The following is an 18,605-nucleotide window of genomic DNA, read 5'->3' on the forward strand; positions in this document are numbered from 1 at the left end:
GCAGATCGTCGGAGACCTGCTCTGGTGTACCAAGTAGGTCAAAGAGTTTGGTCATCGGCTAAAGACTTGCCCCTTAAGATCAAGTCCAAGAGCTGTCACCTAAAGGCTGATGGGAGCAGGGAGATCGACCTGGACAGAGACCACTCACTGGGTGGGAGCTATGTCTGGGTTGAATCCATGGGCCAGACACCTTGCACAATAGTCAGCTGCACACTTTTTTGGGAAATATAAAATGTGAATTAAGGATGATTATAAAATCTAAAGAAATGCAATATAAATTATGGATAACATAGCCATCAACTGACAGGTGCAGTGGGTTCAGAGCCTGTCAGTACTTGTACTGAGTAAATAAATGTAAGTAAATCGATGTACTTGGTTACTTTCCACCGCTGGTGTTTTGTCTCATCTGTGTGAAAACTCACTTGATGTTTTGAGACCAACACGGATTAACGAGCGCCCTCTGCAGGCCGGAATGTGCACAAAGTTTCATTCAATAACACCAAACTGGTCGGTGCAGCAGAGTTTATTACCAGTTCCGCGTGAGACTCATCTTACAGGTGAGTAGCGACCGTTTCTGATGAGAAACCTCGGCAGCCAGTGCACAGTCTGACATGTCGCCTTTTAAACTCACCAAAAACTACCGATTACGATCACATCACAGGACAGGCGTTACATCGTGACGAGACTCAGCTGACCCTGTGGATTCTGTGGTCAAGGAGTTTCAGCTTCGCACCTTCTGTTAGTTTATTTGTTAACACTGACACGTTCTGCACCTTCACTGCTCGATCAGTAAATGGTGACATTCATCGCATTTCGAAGCTGAAACAAACTGCGTCAGTCAGTTTCCTCTTTCACGATGTTGACCTTTGGCCGAGAGAGAGAGAGAGTTTTCTTTAATTCTGACGTTATGTTACATATGATGGGTCACTTCAATGGCCGAATGTACTAAAAGAACAACAATTCGTTATATGTATAATGCAGTGCGAAAGTGTAGGTGGAGTTGCGCATTGCTAATGAAGCAAGTTTAATATGACGAATTTTGAACGGAGTTTGGTTTACATGTCCTCACGTGACACTGGCTGTAGATAGAAACAGGACCTTAAGAAAAATCTAAAGAGTCAAGTGAGAAGTCTTTACTGTAACACAGTGTGTGGTAATGCAAATGTTATGTGATTATAAAAGAACAAGGCTCAATAAATACAAGGTGACCAGTTAAAGAAAAATGACTTTTTTGGGAAATATAAAACGCAAATTGAGGATAATTATAAAATCTAAAGAAATTCAGTATAAATTATCCATAAGGCTAACATAGCCATTAACTGACAGGTGCAGGGGGTTCAGAGTCTGTCAGTACCAAACAATCAAACAGTTCATGTTAGTGTTGGTAAATATTTGGTGATCAGTTTGTTTTTTAAAAGAGGTTCATTTGTATCAGTCGGTGGACACTTAATTTCTCTGTTCCCTAACACGGTGGTAGAGTTGCTTCTTATTGGGAGAACACCGTGAGACATGTTGACACTGTCAGATTTTGTGTATTTCATGTCACATGGGCCTAAAAGTTTGACTCACCTGTTTACTTTGTTACAGGATCATTAGTTTGTGAAGAGATGTCCTCCCAAGTCAGACTGATGCTGCTGCCAAGCGCCAGATGTTTGTTCGATGAGCCTGTCCAGGTGAAGGTGGCCGGGCTGAGGTCCAGACAGGTGGTCACCATGAGAGCCAGATCAACAGACGACAAGGGGGTGGTGTTCAGCTCCTCGGCCACCTACAAGGCTGATGGGAGCGGGGAGATCCACCTGGACAGAGACCCCTCACTCGGCGGGAGCTACGTCGGGGTTGAACCCATGGGTTTGCTGTGGTCGATGAGGCCAGACACCTTGCACAAAATGTTTCAAAAACTCAGTTCCCTAAATCCTCATGTGGTGAATTTCTCTGTTCATGAGGAGGATGGGGAGGGCAGGATGCTGGCAGAGGTGACCAATGAGAGGTTTCTGATTGGAGACGGGGTGAGTCGGCATCCCATCCAAAAGGGGAATATTCGTGGAGTCCTGTTTACACCCCCAGGTTGGTGGCTCTCTGTTTTCTGTTTTTTTCACAGTTTAATCACAGGGTAAAGAGATGTAGTAATTTTGAAATTTTCTGTAATGAACTGTGAAACATAATTTATTTACTGTTGTGCATCGTTTTAAAGTTCCAGTGGGGAAGCTTGAGAAGGAATGATGGTTCATCGTAAATTTAGTCAACTGAAGCAGTAGATTACTCAGTTTGTGCTGCTGACCGAGAAAGCTAAGTTTTCCTACTCACAGAGTCATGTCTGCAATGCCCACATGTATGAGGATGCGTTGCATGTCGATGTGCCCCTTGGATGTATTAAGGAGAGCTGGATATTTGCTCAGTCTTGCATGAAGCCAAAAAAGCCACTGCCCGCTGTAAAGACATTACCCAGATGAATGCATATGGGCCACTGGGGCCCATGAAACTGTCACCTCTCCTAGCTGTGCACACATCATAATTATCCACCCATATGATATTTATATTGAAACATTATGTGTGATGTATAAGATTAGTTTGAATAAAGGGATGCATGTTATTGCAAAGCCAGTTCCTGAATGGTAAAAGGTGTTTTAGTTTTCGTTCAGTTTTCCTCTCAAGTGTACCTGCTTCATGTTTCATGAACTACAAAGTCGAGCTTGTACTCAGCTAAACCCCATAGATGTGAACCTGATTTTCATTTGGTAAATTAAATGGAATAAATGAGGATGTGCATGATTTAAGGCCTGTGTTTTTCAGGACAAGGTCCATTCCCTGCTGTGTTGGACTTGTACACCTTTGAATATGAGAAAAGAGCCAGTTTGCTGGCCAACAAGGGGTTTGTAGTTCTCACAGTTCCTTTATACAATGACAAGTTCCACAGTATCAAAGAGATGCATCTGGATATTTTTGAAGAAGCAGCCGATTTCTTAAAACGACATCCGAAGGTGAGATGCCTGACTTGGATTTTACTAATACCATTAATTTTAAATCAATCGATCCATTACATGCTATTTATATAGCACCTTTCAAAATTTCAATGCAATCCAAAGTGCTTTACAATCGATTGAGAAATCAAAGGCAGTAGTAGTAAGTATTTAAATACAAGACAACAATGAAAGATGTGGTGATGAAGATATCCATCTATCTGTCTATCTAAAATAGGAAAAAATGAAGTAAATAGTAATGACAAATATGCAGCCCTATGAAAAAGACTTGCTTCTTGGTTTGGGTTGTATTTGAATGTATTGAATTTGAAGGCCAGTTAAAAAGTCAGTCAGCCTGTCTTATCAGGAGCCATGGTCACATAGAGCACAGTGTCATCTGCATAGTAGTGGAAAGACATACTGTTTCCACTGATGACCATTTTGGTGCACCATAAGTAAGCTTGTCATGTTTGAAGTGCTTATCTATATATATACAAGAAAAAAATCCACATCAATATGTAGTAAACTCCTCCAGATAGGCTACCATGCATGCATGCACCTATCGAAAAGAGTCTGGTGGTCCACAGTCTCAAAAGCAGCATCCAGGTCAAGTAACAGCAGGACTGAAAGCTGGTTTTAGTAATGTTTGCTTCCTTTCAGTCAGGTGGTCTCTGTGCTGTGATACATCCTAAAACCTGACTGAAACATTGCTGACCTAATATTTAAATTTAGAAAGGTATTTAGCTGATTAAAAACTACTACTTTCACAAATATTTTTGCTTGAAAATAAGACATTTGAAACTGGTCTAAAATTGCTGGGTGTTAAAATGTCCAAGTTCCCTTTCTTTAAAATAGAATTTACAAGATTACGTTCACATAATTCATTCTCTTATTCTTAAAATCTCTCTGGGTGTACAGTTATCACTATTAATTTGCTTTTCTTCACAGGTGGGCAGTAAAGGAATTGGTGTCGTATCAAGATCAAAGGGAGGAGATATTGCACTTTCACTTGCTGCTTTTGTGCCTGGTGTTGAGGCTGTTGTGTGGCTCAACGGCTGCAATGCCAATGTGGGCATTCCTCTATACTACAAAAAACATAAAATCCTCTCACCTTTAATGTATGACATCGGAAAGGTGATTCCCACTGAATCGGGAGCAAGCATGATCAAGTATGGTCTCATTGATCCAATGTCAGAGGGGAACAAAGACAGTCTGGTCCCCATTGAACAAGCCACGGGACGTTTCCTCTTTGTGGCTTCAGAAGACGACCTCAACTGGGACAGCAAAGCTCACATGGACATGATGGTGGAGAGACTGAAGCGTCACGGGAAGGACAACTTCGAGACTGCGTCTTACCCAGGAGCAGGACACATCCTGGAACCACCTTATGGACCCTTCTGCCCCTCCGGCTTTCATGTGGTTGTGAGGAATCCAGTCCTGTGGGGGGGTGAGCCCAGATCCCACGCAGCAGCTGAAGTCCACATGTGGAAGAAGATCCAGGAGTTTCTCAGAACTCACCTGCGCTGTGATGCCATACAGACTAAAATGAAATTATAGATACAAATATCATGATCGTGAACATCTTGGCTTCACTATGAATATGAATGTTTTGTAATGAAGCGACAGATGAAACGTTTAATTGATGGTTGACGGTTTGGGCTACATTATTTTTGTATGAATAATGTAGCCCAAAGTGCTATACACGATAAACAGAAAATAAAAGGTGGGATATTAAAAAGATTTAAACATAAATATAGGCTAACAAAATACTAAGGAAATGGGAGAAATCGAAGTATGTAATAAATAGCTGGGTATTAAAAGTAAAGCAGTCCAGAAAATGAAAATATAATAAAAGAACATACCAAATAGTAAAACAGTTAAAACTGTATGAATAAATAGATATTCGTTTAGAAATTTATATAATTCAGTTAAAATCTAAGTAATTCTCTGCTGGCCTCAGGTTTTTCTGGAAGGATGTTCCAGAGACGTGGGCCACAGGAAGACAAGATGGATAGTGAAGCAGACAGATAGATAGTGCATAGTAACGGGTTTTGTGCTCATTAACTAGTCTTAGTCAGCACACATAAGATAAGATAAAGATAAGATGAACTTTATTGATTCCACAGTGGGGAAATTCACAGAATAGAGTGCAAAAAGTGTACAAAACAGTTTCAAAAATATAAAGAGTTATGAATTAACAGTTTTCAAGCAACTGCAGTTGATACATATTCTTCATATGACCGGAAAGGAGAACGTAGTCATAGTCAAGCCTGCAGATACTGACAAACACAAACTGGAAAAAGTAAAAACCTTCATATAAAATTGACAGTTTAACAGGAACAGGAACACAGTGCAACCAACATACAGTGTCTGTCCTCAGCCTGGCATTGGATGGTCACGAGTCCACACGTCAACATATTCCTGGCAGCATTTATCCGTTCATTATTGTAATATTGTTTCATTTCATTACTGTATTATTGTAATAATAATGAATATTTAGACTGTGTTTAAGTATTGTTAGTTTGTGCCAATTGTTATTTTGCAAAATCCAGATGACATGATCACCTCGTGCAGTTAATGGAGTTAATGTATCATCACTGTTTAAACATTCAAGCATGTTTTTCATCTTTTTTCTTTTAGTTTGCCAGTTTAATGAACGAAAGAAAAGAATAATGAATTCCTAGAATCCTGCCTCTGCCTTTTTGAATAGGATCAGTGCAATCTGGTTGTAATGAAGTCTTTCAGTGCAAAGACTCTCGGTTGCTCTGAATGTCACAAAGAGTAAAGCACTCGCCTGACTTCTTGAGGAACAGACCTGACTTTGCCACAGGTGATGGTGACTGAGTTATCAACTGAGACTGTATTCCTTCTTTTCCATATCGACACTGACTTCAAATGATCAGATGCTGCCAATAATCTTTGTCTCTTTAAGCTTCCACGTTTGTAGAAGTACTACTTTTTTGTGCCGCAGACCTAACAAATAAAAAAAATGTACGTGGTTGGCATTTTATTTCCCTCATAAGTGCATTTGCTGTTGCCAATTTATCTTTATATAAATGCTATTTTTAGGAGACAGGGCTGGATTTTTCTTGTTGTGAGACATTTGATTCCATGTTAGCAGAAGTCTCTCTCTGTCTGCCTGTTTGTCTTCCTCCCACAGTTTTCTGTCAATATGATTTTCTACTCTGCTAACTGCATTTACTGCATATCACAGCTTTCTCTCAGGAGCCTGTTACTCATCTCTGTGGCCACTAGAGGGCGATGATCCTGATAGTGTTACACTAATACACTGAGTTTGGGAGGGCCACTTAACTGTCTGTTTGTAAAATGATCAGCAGTTTGTTTGGACTGCAACTGCTCCCCTTTTTGACCTTTTCTGAACATGATAGAAACAATGTAGAGGATGTGCTCACAAAATGGTTGAAATCCAAGCAAAAAAAAAACTACAGTAACAAAACAGTGGGAAAAAGAACAAAATAATTAGCTGTCATTAATGGCAAAATCTGACCACCTGAAGTCAGTGGGGAGAACCACCTGCAGCTGAACGTGGCAAAGACGAAGGAGATGGTGGTGGACTTCAGGAGGAACAAGCCCCTGCCCTCTCCCGTCTGCATCAGGGGGACGGATGTGGATTTAGTGGACTCATACAAGTACCTGGGTGTAACACTGGACAATAAACTGGACTGGTCCACCAATACAGAGGCCGTCTATAAGAAGGGAATGAGCCGGCTTTACTTCTTGAGGAGGCTCAGGTCCTTTCATGTCTGCAACAAGATGCTGCAGATGTTTTATCAGTCTGTTGTGGCGAGCACCATCTTCTTTGCTGCGGCGTCCTGGAGTGCAGCATCAAGGCAAAGGATGCCAACAGACTGATCAGAAAGGCAGAGTCTGTTGTTGGCTGTAGACTTGGCACCCTGGAGGAGGTGGTGGAGGAGAGGATGGTGGCTAAACTGCTGGCACTGACGGACAGTCCCTCTCAGCCCCTCCACAAAGCACTGGACGAGCTGAAGAGCAGCTTCAGTAACAGACTCGTTCAACCCCGCTGCTCTAAGGAACGATACAGGAAATCGTTCCTACCTACTGCCATCGGACTTTACAACTCATCTACCTCTGTCAGAGCCACGATTACACACCTGGACTAAATCCACCTGTCACCTTTTACACTCCGAAACATTTTATATACTGATACTGTTTCACTGTTATTTATTTTCACACAACTGTCCTTTAGTGTATTTAATCCTTTTCTCTATTCTACTTTTATACTCAGTATTTCGTGTCATAGTGTTTTATTGTATTCAAATATACTGGACTGCTATGACAACCTAATTTCCCCTCGGGGATGAATAAAGTCATCTATCTCTCTATCTGCATAAGCTGCAGAGGCATCAGATTCCCAACGAATTAAAAATATGTTACCTGGAAACATGATATATTTCATGAACAATCAAACACTGGATTGTTCATTTCAAAACATCCAGTTTCTTTTCTTAGCTTAGTTGGCAGCCATGATGCATTTATAAATTGGCTTTATTCCACGTAGCGTCACATCTCAGATGATCTCTTAAGAACTCTTGGATCTTGTTCCACATGTGGACTTCAGCTGCTGCGTGGGCCTTGGGCTCACCTCCCCACACAACTGGATAACTAAGAAGACCGTGCAAGGCCGAGGGGCAGTGGGGTCCGTACGGTGGCTCCAGGATGTGTCCTGCTGCAGGGTAGGACACAGTCTCGAAGTTGTCCTTCCCGTGACGCTTCAGTCTCTCCACCATCTCATCCATATAACCCTTGCTGTCCCAGTTGAGGTCGTCCTCCGAAGCCACAAAGAGGAAACGCCCCTTGGCCTCTTCAATGGGGACCAGGGCGCCCTTGTTCTCCTCTGCCAACGGATCTTGAACAGCATACTTGATAATGCTGGCTCCTGACTCAGTGGGAATCACCTTGCCGGAGTCGATCACTAAAGGTGAAAGGATCTGGCGTTTCTTATAGTAGAGAGGAACGGCAACGTTGCCACTGCAGCCGTTGATCCACACTGTGGCCTCAACACCTGGCACAAAAGCAGCAAGTGAAAGAGCAATATCTCCTCCCTTTGATCGCGATATTATGCCGACGCCTTTACTTCCGACCTGCGGAAAACATGAAAATGAGGTGATTAAATTCGGTATGAATACACAGAGCTGCTAAATGTGCAGATAAACAACTGACTGCCAGCAGGTTTAAAAGGAGCAGCTTAAAAGGTGATGATGTGTAAATTGTTTCAGTTGCACTCAGAAAATAAAACTTGCTAACAACAAATGAGTCAAATCTAAAGGCTTGCAATTTTATGCTGATGTGGTGGTTAGGAACTCAAATGACCCACTTTCGGTTGTCGTTGTAAGAAATCCACTGCCTCTTTAAAGTAGTCCAGATGCATCTCTTTGACGTTATCGGGTTTTTCAGTGTAGACAGCGAGAGCCAGAACCACAAAGCCTCGGTTGGCCAGCAGACAGGCTCTCTTCTCTGACATGAAGGTGCACAGATCCAACACGCCTGGAAATGGACCTTCTCCTAGAACATAAACATGACACGTAAAACATCTCACACACATGGGTGCACTTTTGATGCAGTGTCGCTGAACTTCAACCTCGGCCATATCCACAAACAAACTATTGGGTATAACTAAATACGTTTGGCTGAATAGTTTCGTAAAAGTTGCGTTTCAGGGCAGCATCCTGCACGGTAGCACCGCCGCCAGTCGTGTGACAGGGTGAATGAGGGGTTAATATTGTGAAGAGATTTGCCCGGTAAGGTAGGAAGGTGATGTGTGAATCCAGTTCATTTCAAACTGTTCTGTCTGACAAAAGGGCTCAAAATCAAAGGTGGATCTATTTAATACACGTTCATATCAAACAGAGAAAAACAGAACCAGACAATCTTTGGTATTTTCTGACCTAATTTGCTTCACAATTAATCACTTATATTAATCACTTATTAAAATGATTGCCTTTGTTGTTTGAAACACCATACGGTACGGGTGTAATTAATCATTTTAATGATGGCTGCATTCCATTTGTCTTCACTGGTAACAGGGTCCTGCTAATATGCATGCTGGCTCGTACAAACACTGTTTGGTTGTAAATAAACTGTGATAAAAACAGAAATCAGAGAGCCACCAACCTGGTGGGGTAAACAGGACTCCACGAATATTCCCCTCTTTGATAGGAAGCCGACTCACCCCGTCTCCAATCAGAAACCTCTCATTGGTCACCTCGGCCAGCATCCTGCCCTCCCCATCCTCCTCGTGAACAGAGAAATTCACCACATGGGGTATTAGCGCGTTGTTCTTGAAAAAGTATCGATGCAAAGCGTCTGCCTTCAACGACCACAGCAAACCCATGGGTTCAACCCCGACGTAGCTCCCGCCGAGTGAGGGGTCTCTGTCCAGGTGGATCTCCCCGCTCCCATCAGCCTTGTAGGTGGCCGAGGAGCTGAACACCACCCCCTTGTCGTCTGTTGATCTGGCTCTCATGGTGACCACCTGTCTGGACCTCAGCCCGGCCACCTTCACCTGGACAGGCTCATCGAACAAACATCTGGCGCTCGGCAGCAGCATCAGTCTGACTTGGGAGGACATCTCTTCACAAACTAATGATCCTGTAACAAATCAAACAGGTGAGTCAAACTTTTAGGCCCATGTGACATGAAATACACAAAATTTGACAGTGTCAACATGTCTCACGGTGTTCTCCCAATAAGAAGCAACTCTACCACCGTGTTAGGGAACAGAGAAATTAAGTGTCCACCGACTGATACAAATGAACCTCTTTTAAAAAACAAACTGATCACCAAATATTTACCAACACTAACATGAACTGTTTGATTGTTTGGTACTGACAGACTCTGAACCCCCTGCACCTGTCAGTTAATGGCTATGTTAGCCTTATGCATAATTTATATTGTATTTCTTTAGATTTTATAATTATCCTCAATTTGTGTTTTATATTTCCCAAAAAAGTCATTTTTCATTAACTGGTCACCTTGTATTTATTGAGCCTATTTGTTAAATTATTTATATTTAAGTTTGTAATATCCATTGCAATAATTATATTTTATTGTTCTTTTATAATCACATAACATTTGCATTACCACACACTGTGTTACAGTAAAGATTTCTCACTTGACTCTTTAGATTTTTCTTAAGGTCCTGTTTCTATCTGCAGCCAGTGTCACGTGAGGACATGTAAACCAAACTCCGTTCAAAATTCGTCATATTAAACTTGCTTCATTAGCAATGCGCAACTTCACCTACACTTTCGCACTGCATTATACATATAACGAATTGTTGTTCTTTTAGTACATTCGGCCATTGAAGTGACCCATCATATGTAACATAACGTCAGAATTAAAGAAAACTCTCTCTCTCTCTCGGCCAAAGGTCAACATCGTGAAAGAGGAAACTGACTGACGCAGTTTGTTTCAGCTTCGAAATGCGATGAATGTCACCATTTACTGATCGAGCAGTGAAGGTGCAGAACGTGTCAGTGTTAACAAATAAACTAACAGAAGGTGCGAAGCTGAAACTCCTTGACCACAGAATCCACAGGGTCAGCTGAGTCTCGTCACGATGTAACGCCTGTCCTGTGATGTGATCGTAATCGGTAGTTTTTGGTGAGTTTAAAAGGCGACATGTCAGACTGTGCACTGGCTGCCGAGATTTCTCATCAGAAACGGTCGCTACTCACCTGTAAGATGAGTCTCACGCGGAACTGGTAATAAACTCTGCTGCACTGACCAGTTTGGCGTTATTGAATGAAACTTTGTGCACATTCCGGCCTGCAGAGGGCGCTCGTATTGGTATTAGCTCGTTTAGTATTTTCATTGTGTTTTACTTTAGAGAATTCTTGTACTTTTCATACCACCACGTTGCTTTGACAGCTGCAGTTACATGTGTAATCTTTTACATCCAAAATGTATGACTGGCTTACAAAATATGATGTACAGTTAATAATTAACCTTCCCATTAATTAACTTTTTTAAAAGATTCAACTTAGCCCCACTTCTACCTGATACATTCACATGGAAGCTCTATTTTAATGTTGTATCCACAATATGAAACCAACAATACAAGACACTGTCTTTAAGTTGCGGAGCGGCTACTTTTACTTTAGTAAAAGTGATGAATACTTCTTCCGTGTTTCATCACTGCGTTGGTACCATATTCGGAGGGATGCAAATAAAAAAATATTTCTCACATTCTGATTGTCACAGCACACAAAATTCAACAGAAGCTTAATTTTATTTATTTATTTATAAGGACAACACATATTAATCCACATTTTTGTAAGTGTGCCAGCAGCCTTAAAAGCAGTTTATGTTAGATGTTTTAAAACCATTGAGGTAATTTCTAAAATCTACAGACCGAAGACAATAAAATGCCATACAGATTATAGACTGCGTGACTCACTTCTGGGAAATCTCCATCAATTTTGTACTCTGTAAACACAATTTGTACTCGTAAAACAGAAAAAGCCAATAGAATATTTTTTCATAATTATTTGGCAGCCCAGAGAAATTCTGTGATTTTAGCATTTCTTCAGTGTCATTTCTTGGGCTGTTTTCATACCTACAATTTGGCTACAGTCTGTGTGGCATCACAGCGCAGGTGAGTTCTGAAAAACTCCTGGATCTTCTTCCACATGTGGACTTCAGCTGCTGCGTGGGATCTGGGCTCACCCCCCCACAGAACTGGACTACCCAGAAGCCCGTGGAAACTGGAGGGGCAGTAGGGTCCATATGGTGGCTCCAGGTAATGTCCCGCTCTGGGGTAAATCACGGTCTCGAAGTTGTCCTTCCCGTGACGCTTCAGTCTCTCCACCATCATGTCTGCGTAAGCCTTGCTGTCCCAGTTGAGGTCGTCCTCTGAAGCCACGAAGAGGAAACGCCCTGTGGCTTGTTCAATGGGGACCAGACTGTCCTTGTTCTCCTCTGCCAGTGGATCATTAACTACATACTTGCTGATGAAGGCACCTGTCTCAGTGGGAGTCACCTTGCTCCGGTCAAACATTAACGCACTGAGGATTTGACTCTTCTTGTAGTAGAGGGGGACAGCCGTATTGGCACAGCAGCCGTTGATCCACACTGTGGCCTCAACACCTGGCAGGTAAGACGCCATTGAAAGAGACAGATCTGCACTTTTTGAAAGGGATATTACACCAACTCCTTTTCCACCCACCTGTGGAACATGCGAAGTGACGAAATGAAACTGTAACTTAATGCATAACTGTAGATACACAGATAAAACAGATGCACCTGTGTGCAGAACACTGAAAACTGAACATGACACAAGCACCATGAAAAATGAGGAGACTGCAACAACTCACCTTGTCTTGTTTTTTTAAAAACTCTATTGCTTCCTCAAAATAATCCAGATGCACCTTGTTGATGTTCTTGGGCATGTCATCGTGGCCGTACAGGGCAACGGTCAGAACCACAAAACCCCGACTGGCCAGCAGGGAGGATCTTTTCTCTGACAAACCTCCACCGAACGTGTACAAATCCAACACCGCAGGGAACGGACCTTTTCCTGGACACGCGAGATTACGACAAATCATGGAAATTACAGTCGAAGCACCATTCAGTTGTTACAAAGCAACTTAAAGAAACGTACAGCTCGATGTTGGACTATGGTGGCCCTGAGTGACAAACACTATTAGTAACTTTAGACACAAACTCTGTGATTAGTGATATAAAGCGTGACAAACACGTAGACCAACCTGGTGGGGTAAACATGACTCCACGAATATTCCCCTCTTTGATAGGATGCCGACTCACCCCGTCTCCAATCAGAAACCTCTCACTGGTCACCTCAGCCAGCATCCTGCCCTCCCCATCCTCCTCATGAACAGAGAAATTCACCACATGAGGGTTTAGCGAACTGATTTTGTGAAACCTTTTGTGCAAAGCGTCTGCCTTCAACGACCACAGCAAACCCATGGGTTCAACCCCGACGTAGCTCCCGCCGAGTGAGGGGTCTCTGTCCAGGTGGATCTCCCCGCTCCCATCAGCCTTGTAGGTGGCCGAGGAGCTGAACACCACCCCCTTGTCATCTGTTGATCTGGCTCTCATGGTGACCACCTGTCTGGACCTCAGCCCGGCCACCTTCACCTGGACAGGCTCATCGAACAAACATCTGGCGCTTGGCAGCAGCATCAGTCTGACTTGGGAGGACATCTCTTCACAAACTAATGATCCTGTAACAAAGCAAACAGGTGAGTCAAACTTTTAGGCCCATGTGACATGAAATACACAAAATCTGACAGTGTCAACATGTCTCACGGTGTTCTCCCAATAAGAAGCAACTCTACCACCGTGTTAGGGAACAGAGAAATTAAGTGTCCACCGACTGATACAAATGAACCTCTTTTAAAAAACAAACTGATCACCAAATATTTACCAACACTAACATGAACTGTTTGATTGTTTGGTACTGACAGACTCTGAACCCCCTGCACCTGTCAGTTAATGGCTATGTTAGCCTTATGCATAATTTATATTGTATTTCTTTAGATTTTATAATTATCCTCAATTTGCGTTTTATATTTCCCAAAAAAGTCATTCATTCATTATTCTTTAACTGGTCACCTTGTATTTATTGGCCTGTTTATTACTGGTAATTGAGCCTATTTGTTAATTTAATTTGTTTAATTAAAATTTGTTAACTGACTGCCTGTTAAATTAACTTCTTTTAAAAAACAAACTAATTACCAAATATTAACTAATTTAAACCAACATTAACATACATTTTAGTCAGACTTTACTGTAAAAAGGGTCTCACATTTATATTGTTGAAATATACACTCACTGATGAATGTGATTCAAATTCAGTTTTTATAATTCAGCATGTAAAATATTTTTATGTCAGTCTGGGAAAACCCGGACCTCCTCCAAAACAAGATCAAAATCTGCAGTTTATTTCCAAAGTGGAACTCCATCGACGTTACCCATTAACCAGGGGCAAATTAAGTCATTTCGAAATGTCAATAGTGTACTGTGGTCAAAAGTCATTTTTCAGGCATACATCCAAACAGAATAAGACACCTGAGGACGAAAAGCCCGTAGACCCCCTACACGAAGACCGCAACACCAGACCGCAAAAACTCCTCATGATTTGGCAACTTGCCAAAGTTGTAGATGTTCCGCTTTCTTTTCAGCTTCTGTCACCGCATATTATAACTGCTAAGCACGTGTCGATCTTTAAAGAAAGTTTTCAAGGCTGTGAAGGTGGTCGATCACAGGATCTGAGGAATCACGTCACGATGTTACGCCTTTTTCTGAGATGTGATCGCAGTCAGCAGTTTTTTGGTTCTTTACGCATGAATTTTTGATTGATGAGAAAAGCAGATTTACCAACCTGTAATTTGGGCCTCGCGCCGTCCTGTTCCCAGTTTAAACGCTGTTGCAAACACCGGTTGATGTTATTGAATGAAGCTATCTGCAAGTCCACATTTCTGCCTGCAGGGGGCGCTCGTCAAATGTTTCTGCGCTTCTAAACATTCAGTGGCTTATACAACATGTGTCTCAGCAAATGTACATGTATACCTTATTTAGTCAGGAGGTCACAGTGAGATACTCCAGTGTAGTACAGAGGCAGGGAAAACTGGATTAGTTGGTTTCTGTTTGTGAACGCACAAATCAAACGTGCAGGAAGTCAGAAAGAAACTTTGGAAAAGCACAAAATAAGAAGACAATAAGACAGGAGAGGGCGGAAACAGACACTCTAAGACACTTCTAGTGATCAAACGTGATGAGATTTGTTTTTTAGTAAATCCTGCATAGTTAACCTTTAATGTCAGCTTAAAAACAGCTGTTTTGTTTTGTTGATGCCCACTGGTGGTAGTTGGGGCACACAGCAATGCGCCTGAAACCCGTGTTTATTAGATTTTGGACCTGAATCATGACAAACATATTCAGCGTATTTCTTGTCCTTGAATAAATGCTACATGGCTCATTAATGAGAGTTTATTTAAAAACTGGATGGATTTGATCAAAGAAATCACTCATTTTGAAGAATGAAAAGATCTCCACTTCATCTCTGTGTTGAGTTTGGGGAACAAACATCCATATTTTCTGGTATCTACCTATGTGTTTGGATGAGTTTTGTGTGGAAGAACTTGACTGGCCCACACAGAGCCCTGACCTCAACCCCATCCAACACCTTTGGGATGAACTGGAACGGAGATTGTGAGCCAGGCCTTTTGGTCCAACATCAGTGTGTGACCTCACAAATGCTCTACTGCATGAATGGGCACAAATTCCCACAGAAACACTCCAACATGTTGTGGAAAGCCTTCACAGAAGAGTGGAAGCTGTTAGAGCTGCAAAGCTGTCTGTGGGTTTAGAATGAGACGTCATCCCTGTTGGTGTGATGATGACGTGTCCCAGTACTTTTGTCTATATAGTATATAATATCATCTGCAGATAAGGAGAAAACATATGTGGAATATTGACTTTTTAGAATTCAATAAATTGTTGAAAACAAAATAAAGGGTTAAAATGTGTGAAGCAGGAGGCACAAAGTGACACACGGCTTGAGTTGAGCTTCACTGTGATTTAATTCACTATGTCTTATATCACAAAGAAAGTCTTTAAAAATGCAGACTAGAATTTCTGTATATAAACTGTACACAAAAAGCAAGGCACTATACATTCAGATTCGCCAAGCTGCTGCCTCTCTTTCTCGTAAAAGTCAAAAACCTTTAAATTACAACTCTTACATCTCTGCTCTCGGGAGGCTCAGCGAGTCAGACTCACCTCAGCAGTTTTCAAGACCAAACCGAGCAACACGAGTTCAAACTGCGTGGCCTGACGGCATCCAGACACTGGAGACAAGGAGAAGTAACAACTCTCCTCACAACATCTGACGTCTTCACATGGATAGAAAAATGCACATACAAAAACATTTACACGCACACGCTCACTCACACACACTCACACGCACACACACACACACAGCATGGCACCCTCTGACAACAAGTCCATCGGCGCCGACTTCAGTGTTTGCAGGAGACTTCACATACACACACGTCTTTTCGCTTCCTCTTAAAATGTTTGAATTTCATTTTCTTCTGCAACGACAGGTAAAAGGTAAAACATGACTATAAGCAAGCCGAGTGCACCTCCAGTCCCATCCTTCGTGTACGTTTTGTTTCTCTGTCCTCGCATGTTATCACGCCCGGAACGGGTGTGTGACTCCATCTCCACCCTCTCACTTTCTGTCCGCTTCGCACGCCGTCTCTGATCTTTAAAACTTGCTCAAAACAGACCTTTGGCCTTCTTTAAGTTCACTTGCTTCCACCCTGGCAAACTTTCGTATTCCTCCCTCTTCATGTCCAAAGCTTTCTGCAGTTGGAAGAAGAGAAACATGTGGTTCATTAATCAGGTTATGACACAGGGAATTCGACATGGGCTTCACAGGGGAGAACTGGTGTTCTTCCTGAGGCTGATAACGGTTGTGGCGCCGTCCACCACGAGTCATTTTAGCTCCAAAAGTAAAAGACCAAAAACACACAGCAAAAGCAAAGATGTTGCTGTAATTTTTCAAATTGCAGTAATGTTGTTTTGGTCTTTCGAGAGAGGAGTTTCTATGCTAATCAGCCTTTGAAACACGTCTGAATGTTTACTTGTGTTGATTAAGTTCTTCTGCACCAGACACAAGCCTTAACTTCAGGTGAGTCTCACGGAAAACCTCGAGCAGGAGAACGATCTGATTAAATCGTTCTCCTGCTCCTGCTAAAACGATGCCAAAGGGCCCCATTAGGGTCTTTATGACAGGGAAAACATCCTGGTCAGGAGTGGACTGAATGACAGCTCAGCACAAAAACCTAAAAAAAATCATCTTTCAAGGAGAAGTTAGTTTGTTTCAGTGTTTTCATGCCTCCATTTTCTGACGGTGAGTCAGACTGCAGTGCAGCTGAAAGTGAATCATAAGTGCATTTAGGTGAACGGGAGAGGGAAGAGAAGGTGTGTGTGTGTGTGTGTGTATGTGAAGAGTAGCAGCAGCAGCAGAGAGCTGCACAGGTGGAGGTGAAGGTGCTGAGTACCGACACCTTCGACAGAGGAGAAGAGAGGCACAATAGCTGCACAATTAAACATCTCAGTTATCACCAAAGCGTAAATTTGTCATGTTTAAACAGCTAATTTACACCCTCAAACAGCTGAATCTGTCGCCGTTGCTGAGGCTTATATGGAAGCTCATTCCTGCTGGAGCAAAAATAAATAAACAAAAAATTTAAAATACTTGAAAATTACGAGATGAGGGCTGTTATTTTCATTGCTGATTAAACTGCCAGTTATTTTTTCAAATAACTGCTTTATCGTCCTGCCTATAAAATGCCAGAAAACTGTGAAAAATCCTCAATATTTTTCCCCAGAGAGCAAAGAGACATCTTAAACAAATGATATAAAATAGAAAAAAGCAGCAACTCCTCAGACTGGAGAAGCGGGAAACAAATGAGATTATCAGACCCGTAGTTTCATGTGAAAAACGCACATACTAATTCAAAATGACAGTATGACTGACTTCATAATAAACATGAATGCAGCTATACGAGTCCATACTTAGTTGGTGCATACAAAGTTTCTAGTTTTAAAATTCCTAATATTTCATCTCTTTTTTTTCCCCAGCAGGAATGAGATGTAAGTTTGGTCCATGATGTCGTTTTAGATTTGTCATCTGCTCTGTGTGGGAGCTGGACTGCAGAGTCCAGTCGCTGAGGACCGCAAAGTAATCAGGATGATCTGTTCAGGCGTAATCGTGCAGCCGAGTGCGAGTCTTTCCTCCTCAGGAGACGGCAGTGAAACAGGAGTGACTCGCTGTTCAAATCCACGTAAAGAGAAACAGAGTGCCAACGTGCTCGAAGGAGAAGGTCGCCAAATGAATCACATCAACGGCTCCGCTTACCTGAATCCACCTACAACTTCATCTGTGAAGTGAGAGTTAGGTGGAGTTAGGATGGATCACAGCACGGATGTAAAGGGACAAAAATAAAGACCTTTCAATAATCTTAGCATTTTATGCACAAAATCTGATCGTATCTGTCCTTGTCCATTTCAAATTAAAAGCCTTCCTGTGGATAGAATACCTCTGTCAACCTTTGTCAACAAGGCTTCTATTGTGAAATATTTTCAGGACCGTGTTGTGTTGGCAGAAACAGAAACACTGTCTGAGCGGACAGCAGGTGTGTGTGAGCCGCAGGTAGTCGTCACTGCAGGTGGAGGTAAGCAGCGCCACCTGGGTGTTATGGTGTCAGTGTTCAGTCTGAATGACGTCGCTGTTCTACAGACTCTAATTTGTCTAAAGTAAGTTTTTCACTGCAAACTTGATTTCAGTGAGGCAGATATTTCAATAAGGTACAGTTTGAAAGTTGCAAAAAATAATTATCAGATATTTTCCTGTGATGAGGAACTCTGCTTGGACTACCTCACACCTCCTGGACTACCTCACACTTCCTGGACTACCTCACACTTCCTGGACTACCACACATCTCCTGGACTACCTCATACTTCCTGGACTACCTCACACTTCCTGGACTACCTCACACTTCCTGGACTACCTCACACTTCCTGGACTACCTCACACCTCCTGGACTACCTCACACTTCCTGGACTACCTCA

At 42.2% G+C, this 18,605-nt stretch overlaps 3 protein-coding genes and 1 long non-coding RNA gene across 20 annotated transcripts in view; 2 read left to right on the plus strand and 2 right to left on the minus strand.

Moving 5' to 3' along the window:
- The first annotated feature begins 413 nt into the window (after positions 1 to 413).
- Positions 414 to 5,962, plus strand: LOC124068785 (acyl-coenzyme A thioesterase 1-like). 3 transcript variants are annotated; one of them, XM_046407260.1, is made up of 4 exons: positions 414 to 557; positions 1,588 to 2,064; positions 2,791 to 2,978; positions 3,906 to 5,962. In XM_046407260.1, the coding sequence occupies exons 1-4, from the start codon at positions 473 to 475 to the stop codon at positions 4,512 to 4,514; spliced, it is 1,359 nt and encodes a 452-aa protein (XP_046263216.1). In that variant the 5' UTR covers positions 414 to 472; the 3' UTR covers positions 4,515 to 5,962. The 3 variants fall into 3 exon arrangements, with proteins under 3 accessions (XP_046263216.1, XP_046263218.1, XP_046263217.1); XM_046407262.1 differs by lacking the exon at positions 414 to 557 and adding an exon at positions 586 to 738; XM_046407261.1 differs by lacking the exon at positions 414 to 557 and adding an exon at positions 763 to 1,502.
- A 372-nt stretch (positions 5,963 to 6,334) lies between these two features.
- LOC124068786 (acyl-coenzyme A thioesterase 1-like) lies at positions 6,335 to 13,163 on the minus strand. 4 transcript variants are annotated; one of them, XM_046407265.1, is made up of 4 exons: positions 12,903 to 13,163; positions 9,111 to 9,306; positions 8,314 to 8,501; positions 6,335 to 8,080 (listed from the first exon to the last, which is right to left on the minus strand). In XM_046407265.1, the coding sequence occupies exons 1-4, from the start codon at positions 13,161 to 13,163 to the stop codon at positions 7,472 to 7,474; spliced, it is 1,254 nt and encodes a 417-aa protein (XP_046263221.1). In that variant the 3' UTR covers positions 6,335 to 7,471. The 4 variants fall into 4 exon arrangements, with proteins under 4 accessions (XP_046263221.1, XP_046263219.1, XP_046263222.1 ...); XM_046407263.1 differs by lacking the exon at positions 12,903 to 13,163 and adding an exon at positions 10,676 to 11,357 and having other exon boundaries at positions 9,111 to 9,587; XM_046407266.1 differs by lacking the exon at positions 12,903 to 13,163 and adding an exon at positions 10,495 to 11,357 and having other exon boundaries at positions 9,111 to 9,587.
- Positions 13,064 to 18,070, plus strand: LOC124068787. Its single transcript, XR_006844979.1, has 2 exons — positions 13,064 to 13,201; positions 17,619 to 18,070. It is a non-coding gene; the product is annotated as an uncharacterized LOC124068787 (long non-coding RNA).
- LOC124068784 (supervillin-like) overlaps positions 15,526 to 18,605 on the minus strand; it is a 38,113-nt gene continuing 35,033 nt past the window's right edge. For 11 of the 12 annotated variants that reach the window (XM_046407255.1, XM_046407256.1, XM_046407250.1 and 8 more), the window contains one exon: positions 15,526 to 16,331. In XM_046407255.1, the coding sequence (XP_046263211.1) occupies positions 16,245 to 16,331 (87 nt within the window). In that variant the 3' untranslated portion in view covers positions 15,526 to 16,244. Of the gene's footprint in view, positions 16,332 to 17,892; positions 17,915 to 18,605 lie in introns of all 12 variants that reach the window. The other variant, XM_046407251.1, reaches the window with a different exon arrangement.

Source organism: Scatophagus argus, chromosome 13 (assembly GCF_020382885.2).
Source record: "Scatophagus argus isolate fScaArg1 chromosome 13, fScaArg1.pri, whole genome shotgun sequence".
Taxonomy (NCBI): domain Eukaryota; kingdom Metazoa; phylum Chordata; class Actinopteri; family Scatophagidae; genus Scatophagus; species Scatophagus argus.

Excerpts from the sequence above, each read along its gene's own strand:
- LOC124068785 (XM_046407260.1), top strand. The coding sequence starts at position 473 with ATGTGCACAAAGTTTCATTCAATAACACCAAACTGGTCGGTGCAGCAG. Across the intron at positions 558-1,587 it reads GCGTGAGACTCATCTTACAG|GATCATTAGTTTGTGAAGAG; the intron begins GTGAGTAGCGAC and ends ACTTTGTTACAG. Across the intron at positions 2,065-2,790 it reads AGTCCTGTTTACACCCCCAG|GACAAGGTCCATTCCCTGCT; the intron begins GTTGGTGGCTCT and ends TGTGTTTTTCAG.
- LOC124068786 (XM_046407263.1), bottom strand. The coding sequence starts at position 10,760 with ATGTGCACAAAGTTTCATTCAATAACGCCAAACTGGTCAGTGCAGCAG. Across the intron at positions 9,588-10,675 it reads GCGTGAGACTCATCTTACAG|GATCATTAGTTTGTGAAGAG; the intron begins GTGAGTAGCGAC and ends GATTTGTTACAG. Across the intron at positions 8,081-8,313 it reads TCTTACAACGACAACCGAAA|GTCGGAAGTAAAGGCGTCGG; the intron begins GTGGGTCATTTG and ends TGTTTTCCGCAG.